General features: G+C 41.3%; 2 protein-coding genes across 4 annotated transcripts in view; one reads left to right on the top strand and one right to left on the bottom strand.

The window, feature by feature from the left end:
• Golga1 (golgin A1) overlaps window positions 1-21,948 on the bottom strand; it is a 63,354-nt gene that overhangs the window by 30,699 nt on the left and 10,707 nt on the right. For all 3 annotated transcript variants that reach the window (XM_038337880.1, XM_038337878.1, XM_038337879.1), the window contains exons 4-10: window positions 18,449-18,539; window positions 14,506-14,580; window positions 13,605-13,702; window positions 11,770-11,802; window positions 9,994-10,122; window positions 9,325-9,494; window positions 8,814-8,925 (exon numbers count right to left, since the gene is read on the bottom strand). In XM_038337880.1, the coding sequence (XP_038193808.1) occupies window positions 8,814-8,925; window positions 9,325-9,494; window positions 9,994-10,122; window positions 11,770-11,802; window positions 13,605-13,702; window positions 14,506-14,580; window positions 18,449-18,539 (708 nt within the window). The remainder of the gene's footprint in view (window positions 1-8,813; window positions 8,926-9,324; window positions 9,495-9,993; window positions 10,123-11,769; window positions 11,803-13,604; window positions 13,703-14,505; window positions 14,581-18,448; window positions 18,540-21,948) is intronic.
• LOC119818750 (cytochrome c oxidase subunit 7C, mitochondrial-like) lies at window positions 1,794-7,017 on the top strand. The gene is made up of 2 exons (XM_042055442.1): window positions 1,794-1,903; window positions 6,822-7,017. The coding sequence occupies exons 1-2, from the start codon at window positions 1,794-1,796 to the stop codon at window positions 7,015-7,017; spliced, it is 306 nt and encodes a 101-aa protein (XP_041911376.1).

Here is a 21,948-nt window from a genome sequence, read left to right as displayed (position 1 = left end):
CCCTGAAATGATCTTTGAATCACATTCCTAAGGCCCTTGATTCAAGACCTAGTACTGAGAATGAACAAACATCCCAAATCAGAAAATCATAATGATGTTCTTCCAAACTCAAGAGCTGGCTGGGTACGGCAGGGACAAAGCTGAGACAACTGCTTTAAAGCCAACGAGAGAAGTTCTGAAACAAATGACAGGAACTAATATGGCCACCATGAACCTTACAGCTTGCCCTGAGAACAAGTGTCCACTTCAACCTGATGTTCTATCAACGAATGCAGTGATGATGGTGACAGATGGGAGTTGGTTTTTTTCATCACCTCCAATCACCAAATGGTGCTCAATGTCAGATCTGAGGCACTCAGATTCATGGTGGTCCCTTCCACTGAGGATGCCATTCTCCTCTCCCAGAAAGGTGCTGTGCACACCCCTCACTGCTCCCTTGAATGCCCTGCTTAGACTCCCATTGTTACAGCTCAAGCCATAGACACATTCAACCTGGGTCAATCGCTCCTCAGGAAGATGCAGCTGAGTATAGGGTGCTGGAGAAGTATTTGTTATTCTCAACTGTTACCAGTGAAATCAAGATTGAGTGGGAGAACTCTGAACAATGGACACAAACCCCACAATTTAAATAAGTTCTTTCAGGCCTAAATATTATCTGTTCCTCCTGAGAATATACAGCTTCTGACCCACAAAAGCAAGAAGTCTGGTCCCTTAGAGTCGAGACAGACACCTATTCATATAACTAACTACAAAGTAACATAATTACTCTATAAGACAGTGGCATACAAAGTGTTTGAGGAAACAAAGGCAGTAGGGATCAATTATTTGAGACACCCTGACTAGGCCTCCCAAATAGGAAGTTCAGGTGCATAGAGGCAGTAGAGGAAACAGAATTGTGGGTAGAGAGCACTGTAATGGTTTGTCAAGTTGACACAACCTAAAATCACGCTGGAATAGAGTCTCAATGAAGGATCATCTGCATCAGGCTGGTCTGTAGGAATATTGGTGGGGTATCATTTTGATTGCATTAATTGATATAGAAAAACCCAGCCCAGCCCCTGGCTGTAAGTCTTGGATCATGTAAGTACAGAGAGGGGGCTGAGGACAAGTGCGCATGCATGCACTATTTCTCTCTGTTCTGGACTGTGACTATAATGCGACTGGTTGCTTCCAGTCCCTGCCACTTTCACTTCCCCTCAGTAATGGACTATATCGTGGTTTGAGTAAGACTGTCCTCCACAGGTTCATACATTTGAATGCTAAGTCATTGGGGAATAGAATTATTTGAAAGGATTACAAGGATAAGGGGGTGTGACTTTATCAAAGGAAGTGTCACCGAGTAGGCTTTGAGGATTCAAAAGCCCATGCCAGAACCAGTCTCTTTACCTATGGGCCAGAATGAGGCTCTCAACTACTGCTCCAGGTCTGCTTTCATGCATGCTCCCACCAGGATGGCAATGCACTACTACTCTGAAACAAGCCTTCAGTGTTCTTATTCTTTTTTTTTTTTAATATAAGAGTTTTTTTGGTCATGGTGTCTCTTCACAGCAACAGAACACCCATTAAGATACACTGTAACCTGAAATTGTAAGCTAATATAAATTCTTTTTCCCTTAAGGTTGTTTTACTAGAATAAACAACACATGCCAAGAGTTAAGACAAGTTCATCTGGATCAGGAAACTGGGTAGAGGGGCCAGAAAGGCTGAAAACACACCTGAAACCTGTGTCCTGGATGCTGGGGTAAACATTCACAATAAAATAAAATATTCACAAAGTAGATAACACAGGAGAGATGAGTGCTAAGACAAGAAGGCCTATGATGTACCCCACAGCTCTCCCATTGTACCACAAAGCCTGGGCAACAGAAATACTTGCAAAGCAGCAGCAGCAGCATGCAAGCATGTATGAGCATTTCCCATTATCTCTAGTCCTTATAACCACTCTTCATTGTGTCTGCTACAAGAAAACCGACAGGTCTCTCAGCGACACAGTAAGGGTTCAGACTAGTCTTCCGGCTGTGGCCTGCACTACTTCTGTTGTCAGCTCTCTGAACTTGACGGACACCATGGTGACCCTTTCCACTGAAGACCAACCATCTTACACAAGTTACAGTGCCAATTAGTAAAACATCAAGATGGGGGTCAGAAAAAGAATCAAGTTGCCAAAATTCCAGTTAGTCTTCTTATGGGTGGCACCCTATAGTACTTTTGGTCTGGTTGTGCTACGGCCTTCAACACCAGGGGCTAACTAATGGCACTACTACCAAACACGTTCCCTGCTGCCAAACCTGCTCATTTCCTAAGTCTCCTTCTTCACCTGCTCTCTAGTTACAGCTAAACTTCATCTAAAAGAAGAGCTATATCAGACTGGGGACACAGAAGTGGGGTGGGTATGGTAGTGTACAACTTAATCGTAGCACTTAGAAAGCAAAGACAGTGGGATCTTTGTGAATTGAAGGCCAGCCTGGTTTACACAGTGAGTTTGACTCTGTCTCAACAAAACAAACAGCAAGATTTAGAACACTTATAGCATGATTTCATTTATATAATACTAAGAAGCATGAGAACAAATGAAGATACTGTATAGGAATCAAATATGGTAAAAATATAAAACAAACCAATAATTAAAACAATCTATGGCAGGGGGCTGCAGAGATGTCTCAGAGATTAAGGGCACTAGCTGCTCTTCCAGAGATCCTGAGTTCAATTCCCAGCAACCACATGGTGGCTCACAGCCATCTATAATAGAATCTGATGCTTTCTTCTGGCCTGCCGGTATATATACAGAACACTTATACATAAAATAAAAATTAAAAAAACAAAACAATCTCTGGCTTGTGCATTATTATTATTATTATTATTATTATTATTATTATTATTATTTCAAGACAAAGTCTCACCATGTAGAACAGGCTGGCCTCAGACTCTCAAGTGCTGGGATTAAGGGTATGTGCCAACATGGCCAGTTTGTGCTTATTTCTGACGGAAGAAAGGACAGGATGGAATGGTGAAGGACACGTAGAAGCTTTGTACCAAAATACTGTTTTCTTAGCCTAAAGAATACATATATGGGGAGTCAGCAGTTGTGACATTTTCTACCTCACCCTTATTTTTATACATCTGTAAAGTTTATAAAGTTGTATCTGGGTATTAACTACAACAATAAAAACCTACTTAAAACTCACGAACTTGGTACTGACCGACTTTCTGGTAGTGTTCTCTGAGTAACAGTTGGCAGTATCAGTAGCTCATATGCTCAAGCCAGGAACCCAGAGATTCAGTTTTGTCAATCTCCTCAGTATTTGTTAAGTTTGTCCAATCTCCATTTGCCATCGCTCTTAGGTATGGTACCATCATGGGCTGGCGAGATGTGTAAAGGCACCTGCTGCTGAGGCTTACAGACTGAGATCGATCCCTAGGACTCACATGGTGGAAGGAGAGAACTGACTCCTGAAGGCTGTCATCTGACCTCCACATATTTGCCATGGTACATATTCACAAATGCACATATGAATAAAAAATAATTTAAAAATTTAAGCCATCAGCACTTTGCACAATTTTTTTTTGAAAGGGAAGGCCCTTTGGCCCTTTCAGTATTCTCTGTCCTACAGTCAAATGAATCCACTCTTCTCTGTGGCCCCTTTTCAGCTCTCCGCCAGGCCCTTAATGTGCCAGTTTCTTTACTCGTCTTGGGGTTTTTGCTCATGCTGTTTCCTGACTGACATTCTATCCTTTATTCCATCCTGTCCCATTCCAACAGGGCATCACTGGGTGTCAATGTCTGAAGGCAAACAGAATGACCCCAACGTGGAGGTCTCATCTGATGCCCTATACAGGCTCCCACAGCATCTCAGTCTTCCTTCAGTGCACTCACTGAAGTTACTCATTATACATGGATGTTACTGCTGGTTAAATCTGTTGACTGTCAAGACTACAGGCATCAAACAGGCAGGGGCAGTATGTGTTCTGCTTACCACGGTGTTTCTAATAGCCAGCATATAGGCAAGGGCAGTATGTGTTCTGCTTACCATGATGTTTCTAATAGCCAGCATATAGGCAGGGGCAGTATGTGTTCTGTTTACCATGATGTTTCTAATAGCCAGCATATAGGCAGGGGCAGTATGTGTTCTGTTTACCATGATGTTTCTAATAGCCAGCATATAGGCAAGGGCAGTATGTGTTCTGCTTACCACGGTGTTTCTAATAGCCAGCATATAGGCAAGGGCAGTATGTGTTCTGCTTACCACGGTGTTTCTAATAGCCAGCATATAGGCAAGGGCAGTATGTGTTCTGCTTACCACGGTGTTTCTAATAGGTAGCATACAGCCAAGCACATAGGAAGCCTCAGCATTTTCACAAAGGACGGAACCTCTAAGACTACAGACTTGACATTCCTGGGCCTTTTCTCTCAATTATAAAAAAGTTGATGAGCAGGTGAGAGAGTGCAGGCCTTGTAGCCCAGCACTTGTAAGGCAAAGGAAGGACAACCTTTGAGGGCAGTTCTTTTTGTATTTGTCAAGACAGAGTTTCTCTGGTAGCTTTAGAGTCTGTCCTGGGAGTTTCAGGTCAGTTCTAAGCTGGGCAAGGCAATAGTGAGACCCTGTCTTAAAAACAGAAAAGGTGGATGGTGGATGGTTCGACCAGAAATAAAGGGCCTCAGGAGGACTTTGTACCCTCTGCTTTCTACCCTCTGGGTGTCTTACTTATCCTTGTCATTCTACTTCCTCTGGGAAGACTTCCTTGGCTCTTGGCTAGAAACGTACTCTCCCCGATATATCTTATGGGCTTGAAAAATCTATGTGACTTCAAAAGGGACCCTAAGAGAGATATATATGGATCTAACCTACATAGGAAGGAGAAAAAACAAGATCTTCCATGTAAATTGGGGGCGTGGGGATCAAGGGAAAGGGTAGAAAGGGAGGGGGAGGAATGTAGGGGAACAGAGAAAAATATATAGCTCAATAAAAACAATAATAAATAAATTACCTACTTAAAAAAATAAAAAAATCTACATACTTATTTGGGGCTTGAGTTTTTCCTTGTGGGCATAAGATGTTTGAATTCTATAAACAAACTGAAAGCCTCTGCGAGAAAACAATGTAGATGTCTAGATATTAATTTAAAGAAGGGTAAGGACCTTGTACCACACACATTAATTTATGTATTACAAATTTACTGCTCCCCTGGCCTCTTTTCCTAGCTGGCCAGAACTTGCTATGCAAACCAGGGTAATCTCACATTCACTGAGATCTGCCTGGCTCTGAATCCTGAGTGCTGCACTTAAAAAGCATGCAACACCATACATGGACAGTGAACAATCCACTACCTTCCATTCAGAAATATGCAAGTGTGATAACACTTAGCTGAAAAAGTGGAGACTTGTTTTTTCAGTTTATACAAATGTTACTGAACTCCAAGTGTCCACCTCATTTGAGGAAAGTATTTATTACGATCTGAAAGTAAGGGTGGGTGGTATAAACTCACAGAAGACAGTGGTAGAACATTACTTCAAGATGTGTTACACTTGTTTATGCTGTGGAACATTTGTTTAATGATGTAAAGATGTGTTGTATTCTTTTATGTTGTTTACCTTTGTGAAGCTATGTTACTTTGCCTTTCTAAAACACCTGATGGTCTAATAAAGAGCTGAACAGCCAATCGCACGGCAGGAGACAGGATGGACGGTGCTGGTGGGAAGAGAGTATAAATAGGAGGAGATATCTGGGAAAAGGAAAAAGAGCAAGAGCAAGGAAAGGAGGATGCTAGTGGCCCCCCACAGCCAGTCACAGAGTAAGAGTAAAAGCAAGGTAGGTAAACAGAAATAGAGAAAGATAAATGCCCAGAGTCAAAAGATAGACGGGATAATTTAAGAAAAGCTGGTTTACAACACCAAGCTGAGGCTGGGCAATTATAAGAAAGAATGAGATTCATGTTTCAAAATGCAGTTTTGGGAGCAGCTTTAGTTCTAATGTTTTCATCAGTTGCCTTATGAATTTTTCTATATATTAGATAAGTTTAATGGCAGTTTAAAAATAAAACCATTCTTAAACAAACAAAATAAAAACAAAAATAAATAAAAAATTCTAAGAATAAGACTCTGTGTGTGATTTCTTTGGGAGCTGGGTTGTGGGCTACTAAAAGAGTAAAGAGCCAGAGTTAAAACAACCAACTGCAGAGGGACATTTGCTCAGAAGAGAAAGGTTGGACTATCAATGACTGAAGGATGCTATTGACATTTAGAACCTAGAGGCCAGGAAAGTGCAGTATCCTACAACGTAAGAAACGATCATTCCACATAATTGTTCTGCTTAGAACTGCAGTAAGAAACATGCTGCTAAGAATAGCCCTTCAAGGGTTGGAGAGATGGCTCAGTGGTTAAGAACACTGGCTGCTCCTCCAGAGGTCCAGAGTTCAATTCCCAGCAACCACATGGTGGCTCACACCCATCTGTAATGAGATCTGATGCCCTCTTCTGACTTGCAGAGCACTCATACATAAATATAAATAAATAAATTTAAAAGAAAAAAAAAGAGTCAGGTGGTGATGGCACACACCTTTAATCCCAGCATTGGGGAGACAGAGGCAGGCAAATCTCTGAGTTGGAGGCCAGGCTGATTGGTCTACATAGCCAAGTTCCAGGACAGCAGGGGCTATGTAACAGAGAGACCCTGTCTCACAAAACAAATAAGCAAAAGTCGACTCAAGGTTTGTTCTTTTTCTTTTAAGAAAAAAAAAAAAAAGGATAGCAGGGTAGTGAGGAGACTTGAGAGATATGGCTATTCTTCCTTTTGTCTCTGTGTCGTTTGATGAGTTTCCAGCAGAGCCTTGTGGGGCCAGAGCATCCAGAGGTTCATCTCCTCCAGGGCTAGTCAAAGCCACGACGAGGAGGGCCCAGGGAAGAATTGGCCACTTTTCATGGAAGACAAAAGGCAGTTGTTGGCTATGAGGACCATGTACTTTGGATCTGGATTTGCTGTACTTTTCTTTATAGTAAGGCACCAGTTACATAAGAAATAGGGAAGCTTAATTCATCCCTTTAACAGACATGAAGAATGTTTACAAGAACCAAAAGAAGTAAACTCTGGAATGCTTATACTAGATAAGATTGTAGGGGCTGGAGAAATGGCTCAGAGGTTAAGAGCATTGCCTGCTCTTCCAAAGGTCCTGAGTTCAATTCCCAGCAACCACATGGTGGCTCACAACCATCTGTAATGAGGTCTGGTGCCCTCTTCTGGCCAGCAGGCATACACCCAGACAGAATATTGTATCCATAATAAATAAATATTTTAAAAAAAAGATTGTAAATTAATGACAGAAAAACAGAGAGAGAGAGAGAGAACATGAAGTTGGGTAGGTAGCTTGGAGAGGTGGGGGGAATCTATGAGGAGTTGCGTGCGGGAAAAGAATACTATCAAAATATATTAGATGTGGTTAGAGAGATGGTTTAGCAGTTAAAAGCAATGGCTGCTCCTCCAGAGGTCCTGAGTTCAATTTCCAGCAACCACACGGTGGCTCACAACTATCTATAGAGAGAACTGATGCCTTCTTCTGATGTGCAGATGTACATGGAGACAAAATACTTACAAACATAAAATACACACAAAACCCTTTAAAGTATATATAGTATGGAAAAAAGAACTGGATAGAATAGTCCTTCAGGGCTGATGAGACAGATCAGCAGGTTAAGGTCTGCCACCAAACCTTATGACCTAGTTTGATACTTTAAAAAAAAAATCTATTATATTTATTTTTAGGATTTATTTTTATGTGCACTGGTGTTTCCCCTGTCTGAGGGTGTTGGGTCCCTTGGAACTAGAGTTACAGTTATAAGCTATCATGTGGGTGCTGGGAATTGAACCAGGTCCTCTGGAAGAGCAGCCAGTGCTCGTAACCATTGAACCATCTTTCCAGTCCAACCTAGTTTGATTCTTAGGACCTACGTGGGGAATGAGAGAGAACTGACTACTGTGGGTTGACTTCTAACACACACACACACACACACACGTAGTCTTTCACACTTTGGTGTTATGTTCATCTGTGTCCTCAGAATTTAACACAGGTATAGACTTTTTTGCCCACTGGGCAACAAAATGTCTTTTAGCTAAATGAGAAAAAAAACTAAAAAAAAAAAAAAAAAAAAAAAAAAAAAAAAAAAAAAAAAACTCAAAAAACCAAAAAGAACAATGGAAGTCCTGATCCAACCGTGGCCATGTCAGTGACACTCTTCTACTCCAGGTCTATTATGTGGTGCTCTAAGACAGACGTAATACTATTTTTCTTTAAGGCGGTAAGTACTGAACTCAGGGCCTCACGCTAAGCAAGTGTCCTATAGATGCACTATACTTTCAGGCCCATAAGACATGGGCAGAACAAATGACACACTTTATATGGAGACAGTGACACAAACTGTTAATCTCAGCTATCTGGGAGGGTGAGGTTCGAGAATTCCAAGTTCTAAATCACTTTAAGCAATTTAGATTGCCAATCAAAAACAAAACAAAACAAATAAATATTACCCTTTGAGAATTTCTGTTAGGATACAATTTTATGTTCCTCCTTCACTTCTTCCAGTATATATATATATATATTGATAGTGCACATTGTTTTCAAAGCCAGTATCTGCCTTCGCTTCCAAAGTCCCTTGACTACAGGTATGTGCCACCACATCTGGAAATACTGTCTTTTCTGTTAAGCAACCTGCTGAGTTGTGGTTCCACATGAGTGCAGCCTGCCAGAACAGGAAGTAAGATCTATGGTCCACACGAGAAGCACACACTCCAGCAGGAGAGTATTACTTGTGCTGCTGTGCTTACCTTTTGCAAATCAATGGAAAGCTGCTGAATGAATGCTTGCAGCTCTTGTTCCTTTTGTTCCAGGACTACAATCTTATGTTCTGCACATGCTTTCGAAGATATCACATGATCTCTTCATTGAAAGAAAACAGACAATAAGCAAATTTTGGTATTTCCTCTATGGCACACTTGCCAAAGGAAGAATGCACACAACTCCTATTTCAGGCTGGAAGTGTTATTACAGCACACTAAGTTTATCTCTGTGAAAAAGCTCTCTGGCTTTCAGAAGCAGGAAGACCACCAAGGTCTAAGCAAGGAATTCTGGTCTGTCTTTGAGTACGCAATAACTTTACAACTCAAATCTGACTGTACTGCTCAGAGGACTGGAATGGCCTTGTGCCTATGCTACGATGGCGTGGAGGGACTGCACTGAGATCAGAAAGAGCTCTGATGAGCAATGGGGACATGGGGGTGGGCTATAGCAATGGCACACCAACACCTCTCCCAAAGGCCCCACAGACCAAGCGAGAACCTCTGTTCTTCCAGCGTAGAGCAGTGTCTCTGCAATTCTTCTAGCTGCTGGCTTAAGTCAGACGATATCTGATTGGAAGTAACCAATTCCTCCTGAGTGCGATTAAGTTCCCTGGTTCGTGCGTCCAACTCTTGCTCCATTTTCCCCAAGCACTCTTCTTTTTTTAAAAGCTGATAAGAAGACATAATGTCCTATTAGGCCACTGCTAAGAAATGCAATTTGAATAGATGATCAGGCCACTGAGATGGCTCAGTGGGTATAGGAACTTGCTGCACAAGCTTGGTCACCTCAATTCAATCCCTAGGTTCCATTGCGCAAAGAGAGAATGGTCTCTGAAAGCTGTCCTTTGACCTTTGCAAGTATGCTATAGCATATGCATGCCACCCCTGGCTCACCACCCCACACCCCTACAAACACAGAGAAAGAAAGAAGAAGAACGACTTTTCTGTGGGCTAAGCATTGGGTTAATGTGCAGTTCTTACACAAATAGAAGGTGAGAAAGATACATTTCAAATACAACTTTTCCACTTTTAATAAATCAGAAAACACTGCAATGTGGTTAGTATCAAAGACTACGAGGGTGCTTACAGCCATGAGAGTGACGACTTGAGGCACAAGGACTCATTGCTTCCTGGTACTCTTCCTGAACTCTGGAACAGAAACACCTACCATGTGTTTTACTTTGCTCATCTCCTGCTGCTGGAACCCCTCTAACTCATCAATTTCATCTCTCTTTTGAAAAAGGCTCAGGCTCTGGTTCTTCATTTCCTGCAGTTGAGTTGTCAGATATCTTTTATCCTGTTTGCAAGAAGACACTAACTTAGGCAACCCAGGTATTAAAATCTGTATTGTAAAAGCAGAACATTTTAAATTGTTTTCAGACTGTGCATCTGTAGATATACGCATACAAGCCATAACACATGTGTGGAGGTCAAATGATAATTTGTGGGTCCCAGGGATCAAACTCAGGTCAACAGATTTGGCTATAAGAGCCTTTCCCTATGTGTCCAGCCCCCAGACATTATTTTGAGACAGGGCTTTACTTATGTAGCAACTATGCCTCTGAAGCCCATGAAACAATAGTCCTATCACAACCATGTCATCTCTGTCTGGCCAAGAGGCCCTCTGACTCCTCAGTGCTAAGCTCTGAGAAATATTCTGGCTTCCTGACTGTTTTGTTAGGCAGTGTTCCCAATGTGACTATAGGATCAATCAGCGCCCACAAACCAACAGATAGCACAGTCAATTTAGGGATCTTGAGAATGGTTTAATAAGACGATTACTCAAACCTGTGAGTACAGATACCTATAGAAGTATTATAGTAGTAACTGTTGGGGCACTAACAAGAGGGAGCAGTTAGGAGAAAAAACATCTTAGAGTATCCATCTGAACCAACAGGCCAAAAGAAGCTTAAATTTTTGACCATGGGATTAAGGAAATCCGAGGAACCCCATGTGGACAAAGCTGAGGAACAAACATGTGATGCAGCAACAACCAGCCTTCAGGTAAAAGGAAGAGGTAAGGGTTGGGAATATAGCAGAAAGGGCTAATAAAGGACACCCAGAATGCCCACTATGGAAGAATAAGAGGCAGGCTACTGAAGTCAATCTAATCTCAGTGTTCTGCTTCCAGGAGGTACTATCACAACCAGTATTATGAGCTGGATACTGGGGAAAAGAGTACCCCCACCTCCTACTTCCTTCTGGTTCCCTGGGATTGAAACTAGAGCCTCACACATGCTAGGCAGGCACTCTACTACTAATCTATATGCTTCGTTCTTTTTTTTAACTTTTCTTTTTTGCACAATATGTAAGATTTGTTTTTATTAATGCTTATTATTTGTGTGTGTAAGTTTGTGTGAACGTGGGCGTGCCAGGGTATATATATGTGTAGGTCAGAGAACAACTTGTGGGCGATGTTCTCTCCTTTCACTATGTGGGATCTGGAGACTGAACTTAGGCGTCAGGTTTGGCAGCAAGTACCTTTACACACTGAGCCATCTTGCTAGCTCCCACTTCTAATTTTGAAAGAATTAAAGTGACTGGCTCAGTGGTTAAAAGCACTTTCTGCTATTCCAGAGGAGCCAAATTTGGTTTCCAGTACTCATGGCAAGTAGCTCACAACTAACTGTGACTCTAGCTCCAGGGGGTCCACGGCCTCCATGGACACCTGCACACACAGTTATACAGATACATGTAACATATGCATGAATTTAACAAGCAATCTTTCTTTTTTCTTTTTTTTTTAAACCAAGAGCTTTGTTAAGTTGCTTGGGCTGGTCTTGAACTTACTCTGTAGTCAGGGCAGGCTTTGACCTTGTAATCCTCTTGCTTCAGTTTACCAAGTAGCCGGGGTTACAGACCTTTACCAATGAGGCCTGGCTGAAGAAAACATTTCCTAAGTCCCAGAGATAATGCTAGCATTCATACAACAAATATGACTAACCTTTTCAAGCTGGTCCATCTTTTCTGACCATTCCTAAAACAAAACAAGAGGAGAAGTAGTTTCCAGGGAGGAGAACCTGCAATGTTGAGACTCTCAGAAAACAATCAGATCTTAAAAGTTATCCCTCAACCAGAAAAAAGAATGAGAAATAGCAACATAAATAAGCAAAAAATACCCACAAAATTGGTTCAGTATTAAGAAAACTAAAAGTCCTAAGAGTTACCCATGAACACTGCTATTATTTCTTGAGAGTGGGCAGCTAGACCACTGAGTCGGGTCACAAGGCTGATGCTTAAGACATCAACTTACTTAAAGTCTAGGGATCATGACCAACAGTATTTGGTAATAATCCGTGCCCTTGGCTTGATTCTCTGGTGTATGACAAAAAAAAGGAGATATTATATTCTTTATTCACAAACCACAGAATACAAGGAAAATAAGATTGGTATAAAAGAACCAATTTCAATAGCTGCTAATCAGAATATACTACTTTTAGATTGTTTTCTCTCATATTTACATATATTCACACCATAGTTATCTACTGGATAAATGATTCTTTTATATTTATAATTTAAAACAAATACCACTTATCTACAGTGATAAAGATTATCACTATAAAACACTGATGCTTACCCTAATTAAAACAATACTGACTAGCTCGGCAGAGGTTGTGCATGCCTTTAATCTCAGCACTCAGGAGGCAAAAACAGGTGGATCTCTGTGTTGGAGGCCAGCCTGGTCTACAGAGTGAATTCCAGGACAGCTAGAGTTACACAGAGAAACCTTGTCTTGAAAAAAAACCAAAACCAAACAAACCCCAATAACAATCACAAAAACCAAAATACTACTGACTATATCAAACACAACCCACAGTTACTGTAATATTATTTTTCCTTTTTAAATTTTTTGTTTTGTCTTTATTATTATGGAGACAGGGTTCATCTAGGTCAGGTTGGCCTTGAACACCTGATCCTCCTGTACGCACCTAAGTGTTGAGATTATAGGTGTGCACCACACCTGGCTTACTTTACCTTTTGTTGTCATTCATTTAGCATCTCTCAGTAGCTGTTTCTATGGAGACCAAGAGTCCCCTTCTGGGGTCTGGAGAGATGGCTCAGTGGTTTAGAGCACTTGGCTACTCTTCCAGAGGCCCTGAGTTCAATTCCCAGGAATCACATGGTGGCTCACAACCACCTATAATAGGATCAGATTCCTTCTTCCCCTTCTGTCTACACTTGGTTTGGGAGAAAGTCAGATGGGCTATGTGATAACAGTGACAGCAGCTTACACTGGAAGAGTAGGTGTTTGGGGGTGTAGGTTTGGGGACAACTTTTTAGAGGATGAGACCCTTCTGCTTATTTGTAGGCTAACTAGTAGATAACGGACACATCCATTTCTGTCTGTATTTTACAAAGATGCACAGAGAGAGCATTCTGGACACATTTTATGATTAAACTGTCAAGTCTGACTTCATAAGAAAAGGTCAAATGAATCCTTAAAGAACTTATATTAGTGGCTAGAGAGATAGCTCAGCAGTTGAGAGCACTAACTGCTCTTCCAGAAGACCTGGGTTCAATTCCCAGCAACCACACTGCAGCTCAGTCATCTGTAACCCCAGTTCCAGAGGATCTGGTACACCCACACAGACATACAGGCAGGCAAAATACCAACACATGTAAGTACAGATAAATCTTAAAATACAAAAAAAAAAAACCCATATTCATTCTTTTTCTTCTAGGTTGTAAAGACTTTACTTGGATCTCCATCATGATTTTTAAGTCAGGTCCCTAAATGAAATCTTTTCCTAGCCTTGGGCAGTACCACATAGAAAATACCTGGTCCTTCCTGGCTAATGCCAAAGCCAGTCCTTCTGCCATTTTGGCTCTGTTGGCTTGGAATGTCTCATTCTGCTCTTGAAATTTCCTCATGGAAGCTGTTAATGAAGAGGCTCTATTTGAGATATGGAAATACTTCAGAAACAACATGACAAACAGCCCATGTGAGTAGTTTACAAATGCCACCAAATGAGAAAGGCAAGGCCATAGAAATGGATTATGAGACTGAGAAACTTGATTTCCCAGAACCTTTCTGCCCTGGTAAGATGAGCTTAGTTTGCTGTCTGGTTCCTTACTTTTGCCTTCTGTAACAGTAAAGACATCACACAGGTGAGGGGCAGAAAGTACTACCTACTGTGGTTGCTGTGAAGTGACAGCTACTACCTCTTCATCAGAGTTGAAAAACAATAAAAAAAATCAAAACCAATAACAACAATATCAAAACAAAAGCATTCTTCATTTTCTTTCTTCTTTCTGTAACATCTTCCTAGGATGACAATACCCAAGGAAAACTTAAACTGGGATAGGTCAGGGCACTTTAACAAAATATATGTCCATTTTGTTGTTGGTACAGTGATGTCAGAGCTTTTCCACAGTTGATCAGTATAACAGTAATGAAACTACATTGAGAATATTCTCCTAGGTTAGACTCAAGGGCAATCAGTAAGTGGGTCAACTCGATAGAGATGAGCACAAAATGATCCCCTTTTAAGAAATATGCCCACAAAAGCAACAGAAATACACTTATACTTGATAAATTCCAGTCAAACATTATTATCAATCTGATTAAGTACACTATAAAATAGAGATGAGTTCTGAAGGACACATGTAACAATATACTAATTCATTTAAAAAGCTAAAGCCTGAAAAGATTAAAGAAAGCAGGAAAAGAAATACGTACAATCCTGGTGTTTTTCTAATGCAATTTCAAGCTTCTCTTTTATCTTCTGCAAGTTTCGGACCTGTTCAGCATAGTCTTGGGTGAGGAGGGATGCACATACCAGAAGTGGACAAACATTAGGAAAGGAAGTTAATTAAACAAACAAAATGAATGAAAATGATGATGATTTTCTTAATCTGAAAACCAGTCCTGTTAATGAAAACTAGGAAGAAAGCCTCCATTAACAATGAATGACACAGGCAAGCAGGAATAGTACAAACTTTCCATGGTATAAACAATGAGTACAATAAGGTAGATTTGTTTAGCCTTGACAGAGATCAACAATAGGCCAGGCTGGGTCATTAGAGGTTCCCTGCTATGAACAACCCACCATCATCTTCATCACTGAGTTCCAAGTTTCAGTGTTCCTGGGGTGGTCTGAATGAGAATGGCCCATAGGCTCATACATTTGAATGCTTAGTCCCCAGGAGGTGCACTATTTCAGAAGGATTAGGATTGGCAGGTATGATCTTGTTGGAGGAAGTGTATTTCTTTTCTAAGAGTTGCCTTGGTCATGGTGTCTTTTTCCCAATAATAGAACGGTGACTAAGACAGTTCCCATTCCCTGTTGAAGACAGCAGAACAGGGATGTTCACTAAAAGTTCACTTGGAGACCATACAGCTGAGAGGCAGTGGTAGACAAACAGCAAACACCTTAGCACAGAACTGCCTTTATGGTGCAGGTGTGCTCTCTTTCTCCAGAAACTGAGAGGTGGATGCCACCTCAAAGGGGAAAGAATTACCTGGGGTTCCAAAGAAAGCAGTATGATATGGTATAAAATTAGAAGTACTTCAAATCCCAACTGTGACATTTCTTAGCTAGGGATCTTAAGTAAATTACTCATCTGGAATCTTCATATGTTAACTTATATTAATCACATCTATTCCCCTCTCCTCTTTTCTCTTTCTCCCTGCCTCCCACCTAACCTTTCTCCCTCTCTCTGAGACAGAATTTCTCTGTTTAGCCAGCCCTGGCTGTCCTGGAACTTCCTCTGTAGACCTGGCTGGCCTCAGACTCAGAGATTCACCTGCCTCTGCCTTCAAAATGCTGGAATTAAAAGTGTTCACCTAATTACATATCTGACTTAATCACATCTATTTCAAAGGAAGCATTAAAGTAACTTGTATGCATTAAGTGCTGGGCACACAGTGATGAATAAAACACAGCTGCCATTGTTATCACTCAGTTACAATGCCTAGATGTTAACTGCGCTGATAAATGCTAGCTCTAAATGACTCCGTCATTGTCAAGTTCAGCTACTCTCCTTTCTGCACGTACTACACAACAAGTATTTTCCCAACACTAAGAACAGTTATTTCACTTCTGTTTACTGGTGTTGTTTACAGGTACCAAGACAGAACCACTGACTTTACGGCCACGTGTACAAGACAGTGACAGCTGACTTCAGCAGACTGGAGCTCTGTCTGAGTCTTCTAAGACTGCAGTTCCACCATTGACTCCCTGTGCGCCTTACCTTGCTGACCCTAAGAAGCTGATCCTGAAGAAAACCACAGTGTCAACAGTGCTCTGGACCCTTGGTAGCTAAACAAATCTATTTCACATACAATCCAGTGAATTTTGGTTTACTGTTTTTATCCCAATTAAATCCGCATAAAGCCAAGGACCAAAAGGGTACACATAAACCATGGGCCACATCACAGGATGAAGCTATCATAATGTGTTCACTGTCAAAAACCAATAGAAACACTCACAATTCTATCATGAACAAGCCTTGCTCAGATAAAGGATATAATGGGAGCTGAGTGAGTTGTAGACTGAATAGAGACTGTGATGTTTGAATAAGAATGGCTCTCAACTGGGCCTGGGGTGCACACCTTTAATCCCAGCACTTGGGAGTCAAAGGCTGGCTATCTGAGTTCAAGGCCAGCTTGGTCTACAAAAGAAGTTCCTGGACTGTTATACAAAGAAACTGTCTGGGACGGGCGGGGGACACCCCACACATGTAAAACAAAACAGAATGGCCTCCACAGGCTCATATATTTGAATGCTTGTTACCAAGGAGTGGCCCTATTTGAGAGGGTTAGAAGACGTGGCCTTACTGGAGCAGGTGTGACCTTGTTGGAGGAGGTGTGTCATTAGGGGTGTGCTTTGAGGTTTCAAAACCCTCACCAGGTCCAGTCTCTCTCTTTGTCTTTGGATCTGCACGTAGCTCTCAGCTACTTCTACAGTACCATGCATGCTCGCCATGATGATAATGGACTGATCTTTTGAAACTGTAAGGAAGCCCCTAATTAAATGCTTTCTTTTTCAGAGTTGCCTTGACTATTGTGCCTCTTCACAGCCAACAGTACAATAACTAAGACAGAGATGTAATGAAAATTACATCTAAATATAATTCTCCCAAAGAAGCAGGAATTAAAGTCAGGAAAACCACTGAGAAGTCCTGGAGCAAACCTCCCTCACACCAAGCGGCAGCCCAGCGTCAACATCAGTTGATCATTCCCTATAGACAGTAGTCCCAATAACGTTCCACCTGCAAGTAAGCTATGCTAACAGTGGAACATGGCCAAATCTAGTCTACATACACTTTTCTCGTTTTTAAAAAAGATTCTTTAGGGGCTGGAGAGATGGCTCAGTGGTTAAGAGCACTTGCTGCTCTTCCCAGAGGACCCAAGTTCAATTTCCAGCATCCACGTGGCAGCTCACAACTGTCTGTAACTCCAGTTCCAGGGCATCTGACACCTTCACACCAATGCACGTAAAATAAATTAAAATAAATGAAAAGATTCTTCAAATTTCATTATTATTTTTTTTACTTTGTGTGCATATGCATGTACGTGAAGAGCAGAGAACAACTTGAAGGAGCTGGTTCTCTCCTTCCTCCATTTGAGTCTCAGGGATCAAATGCAGGTTGCAGGCTTCCCAGCAGATACACTGATTCTGAGCACCCCGCCACCTCAGCATCTTGCTAGGTGTAGCCTAGGTTGGTGAAGCACGATTAATAAAAACCCAGAGACAGAAATTGGGGTTCAACCTAAAGGTCAGAAAAGCAAAAAAGCCAGCCACTGGCTCCTATCTCTACCTCAGTTTGAAATGGTGATCCTGCCTTCAGGAATCTCAGAATGAGAATGAGACTGAGAGCTGTCTCCTCCCATTTTGTAATCCTCTCTAGTTCAGGGATTAAGGGTGTGCACCACCACTGCCTGGTTTCTATGGCAAACTAGTGTGGCTACTGGGATTAAAGGTGTATGTCACCTCTGCCTGCCTGGTCTGTAAGGCTGGTCAACATGGTTGTTTTACTTTTCTGATCCTCATGCAAGCTTTATTTGTTAAAATACAAATGAAATGCCACTACAGGTTGGCCTTAAATTTAGAATCTTCCTGTGCCCCTAAGTACTATTATTAAAGGCCTGCACCACAACACCAGCCTCTACATGAACTTTAAACACTTTTTATAGCCATGGGTAGAAAACTCAGGAGCAGAAAAAAACAGTAGCTTTTGCAGGGAGGTGGTGGTGCAGGCCTTTAATCTCAGCACTCGGGAGGCAGAGGCAGGCGGATCTCTGTGAGTTCGAGGCCAGCCTGGTCTACAAGAGCTAGTTCCAGGACAGGCTCTAAAAAAGCTGCAGAGAAACCCTGTCTCGAAAAACCAAAAAAAAAAAAAAAAAAAAAAAAGAAGAAGAAAAATCTTGTCTCGAAAAACAAAAAAAAAAAAACTAAACAACAACAACAAACAACTTTCAAATTCAATTTGAATTTACAATATTCAGTATATTAAAATTAAAAAAAAATCAAGGTAACAAAGTGGGCACAGAATGCTTTTTTCTGACTACGGAGATCAAATTCTGTGTGGAAGTTACTATAGTTATCCTATAAAACAGGCTTATAGCAGGGAAGGGTCATCAGTCCTATGTCTGCTGTTATGGCTTTTTAAACACATACCAGAAAGTCTGGCCTCTAACTTCCGTATCTGTTCATTTCTTCTCAAAAGCTGGGATGAGAGGTCTTCTCTGGAGCTGCTTCCATCGGAAGCCTGTTGGACAGATGAAAGGAGATCACACTGTGAGCCAGCACCAGCTAGAAAAGTAACACCTCTTCTATTTCATTACATTCTAATTGACTATAATCCTAAAACCTTCCTAGGGTAACCGACCTTAGCTCCTCCGCCTGGGAGGTGGAAGCAACACTACCTTTCTCTGTGACAAGGCAACAAGGCTGTCAAACAGGTGAGTCACATGCAGGTGGGAGTACTGAAAAAATGTAGTCCTTTACGGAATACTATGGAATAAAACAGTTCCTTATGATTGTATTACACCATTATACAAAAGAGAAATCATTTTGTCTTCTAAAGCTCCTGGAATAAGGGGGAGAGGTCTTTAACAAAGAATCAAAGTCTTGTGCTGGTAAAGCTGCAGTATTTCCATTTACAAAGGAATAACAAAGGGTTATTAATCCCAATCTCTGAAATGCACCAGAATTCCACAGAAAACATGCATTCAGTAGCTCAATACATGACTAGGCATCTATTTCCCTCCAACGGCCAATTACTTTTAAATTTATGGAAAGTTGGGTGGTGCACACTTTTAATCCCAGCACTGGGAGGCAGAGAGGGTGGATCCATATGAGTTTGAGGCTAGCCTGGTCTACATAGGAGATTATTTGTCCTCCATAGGACAGCCGGGGCTATATTAGTGAGACCTTGTCTCAAAAATAAACTTACTCATGGGAAGCCAGGCAAAGTGACACAGGCCTTTAATCCCAGCTTAGGAAGCTGGAGTTTAGAGGCTAGCCTGAGTTATATGTTGAAATCCTGTCCTTAAAACAACAACAACAACAAAAACCCAAACCTAAACGTTTATGAGTACCACTACTATTACTTTGGATAGCACTTGTACTGCTAAGATAAAACTTACTTTGTTTGTGTGTATGGGGGGGTTAATTATTTTTATTTTATGTGCATTGGTGATTTGTCTCCACGTATGTCTGTGTGAGGGTGTTGAGTCCCCAGGAACTGGAGTTACAGACAGTCATGAACTGCAATGTGGGTGCTGGGAATTGAACCTTGGTCCTTAGGAAGAGAAGTCAGTGTTCTTCACCAAGCCATCTCTCCAGTCCCAACTTCTTTTCTTTTTATTGTTTCTGCAATTCAGGCTGGCCTTGAACTTGGTTATATTATTGCCTCAGCCTCCTGAATCCTGGGATTAAAGGCGTAAGTCACTATGCCTCACTGTTATACTGACTTTTTTGTTTTTGTACTTATTTATTTGTGTATATGTGTACATTCGTATAGAAGTCAGAGGACAACTTGTAGGAGTTGGCTCTTGTCTACCACACGGGTCCTGGGGATCAAACTGAGGCTGTCAGGCTTGGTATCAAGTGCCCTCACCCACTCAGCCATCTCACTAGCTTAAAAGAACGCAGTGGTGGGATGGGATATATAAAACCGAAGTAAGCATGCAGGAAAATTTCATAAGAAAAACCTAATTGGCAAGTTACTTAAAAATATTTTTTAAAAACTGGGGCTGGGAGATGATTCAGTAAATACAGTGTTTGCTATATAAGGACTTAAGTTTGGATCCACAACACCCACATAAAAGCCAGCTATGATGTGCATTTCTGGAACCCCAGTAGTAGGTTGGAGGGAGAACAGGCAGATACCGTACACAACAAAATGGTGACCTCCAGGTTTAGTGGGTAAAAGTGCTTACCAGGCAAGCATTAGTATCTGAGTTGAATTTCCCAGCACCTACATAAAAAAACAAGCATGTCTGCATGTACCGTAGAGTTGGGGGAGGAGGGTAGAGACAAGTGGATCCCAAGAACTTCCTGGCTAGCCTGCACAGCCCAAAGAGACTTCTCAGTGAGAGACCCATTCTGAAAGAAGCAAGAGGAAGAAGAAGGCACCCAATGTCTTTCTCTGGCGTTTGCATGTGTGTGTGTACCTACGTACCCACATGCATACACAAATACACTGTATACCAAAAACAATAGGTAGCAACAGAGGAAGATTCCCAAAGTTGACCTCTGGCCTAAATATATGCCTGCACAAATATGTATACACATATGCATATATCACATACATGTGGAGGTGGACAAACAAAATTTAAAATACTTAAAGAAAATCTTTTTCCTTTTTTTTTTTTGACAATGTTTTCCTATGTAGCCAGGTCTGATCTTGAATGAAAGATCTTCCTTCCTCATCCTTTGAAATGCTAGGATTACAGGTGTATGTCACTCTGAAGACACCCAAGTCTTTGCTTTGCTTTTATTATAAAAGTTTCCAGAAACAGCAAAGTGGGGAGAGTGGCCTAGTGGTCATTTTCCTTTTGCCCCTCAAGAGCAAGGTTGATTTTTTTCACATTTGCTTCTTCAATTCTTTTTTTTTTAAATAATTTTTTTAAAGATTTATTTATTTATTATGTATACAACATTCCTTCCATGTATGATCGCATGCCAAAAGAGGGCACTAGATCTCATTACAGATGGTTGTGAGCCACCATGGGGTTGCTGGGAATTGAACTCAGGACCTTTGGAAGAGCAGTCAGTGCTCTTAACCTCTGAGCCATCTCTCCAGCCCCCTGCTTCTTCAATTCTTATTTAGCCAACATTCAAATGATAGACATCAGAAATCTTCTATTCTGAACTCTCAAACATATTTCTAAAGAATGGTATTTTTCTACTTATGAAGAATTCTGTTACTAAACCAAACACAATTTAAAATAATACTAATACTCACTCTTTCATATTGCATCTTCATTTCATCTCCAAGATGGTTTTATATGAGGTTGAACAATTCACAAGCCATTTTAAACATTTATTTACCTATTCATCTACATGACATTCAGTATTTACTGGGAGTCATTTTCTTTTTTCTTCTGGTACTGAGTAAACCTAGAAACTCAAGGCTTTAGAAAAACATTCTGTACTAGAGACTGAACTAGGGCCCCACTTACGCTAGGAAGGTGCTTTGCCAGTGAGTCTTAGCCTGAGGCTCAGCATCAACAGCAGGCTAAGTCCGTGGAGGCACAGCACTGGATCCACCTGTTTCACCACTTAGCTGATTACATAACCGCCCTGCACACTGTCTTCCTCATGGGCAAACAGTGAATGTGACTGACTTCACAGAGTTGGACGAGGGTACAGAAAGCCATACTTGTCAATCTATAAAACAGAAGCTGCCACAGACTTACGCCTCACACACCGCTGTCTTCTACTAGCTGTCTTCTCTGTTTAGCTCCTGTAACTGATACCATGAATCTTGTATGTAGATGGCAAAATGGATTTCTCAGTTCTGAAATCTGAAAAGTCTAATACCAAGGCCCTGGGATAGTTTGGTGTTTGGGAAGCGCTTATTTTTAATTCATGAATGCGCATTTTTTAGCCTCACCCTGAATGGTGGAGAAGGAAAGGCAGTGTCTGGAGCCATTCATAAGGGCATGGAT

The sequence above is a fragment of the Arvicola amphibius genome, chromosome 7 (genome assembly GCF_903992535.2).
Source record: "Arvicola amphibius chromosome 7, mArvAmp1.2, whole genome shotgun sequence".
Taxonomy (NCBI): Eukaryota; Metazoa; Chordata; class Mammalia; order Rodentia; family Cricetidae; genus Arvicola; species Arvicola amphibius.
Note: the sequence above shows the minus strand (reverse complement) of the source record. Positions and strands in the feature narration are given on the sequence as shown.

Bases quoted from the DNA above. Each gene is read 5' to 3' on its own strand.
- LOC119818750 (XM_042055442.1), top strand. From the start codon at position 1,794: ATGAGTGCTAAGACAAGAAGGCCTATGATGTACCCCACAGCTCTCCCA. The intron at 1,904-6,821 runs GTATGAGCATTT...AGTTTCCAGCAG, and splicing joins CAGCAGCAGCATGCAAGCAT to AGCCTTGTGGGGCCAGAGCA.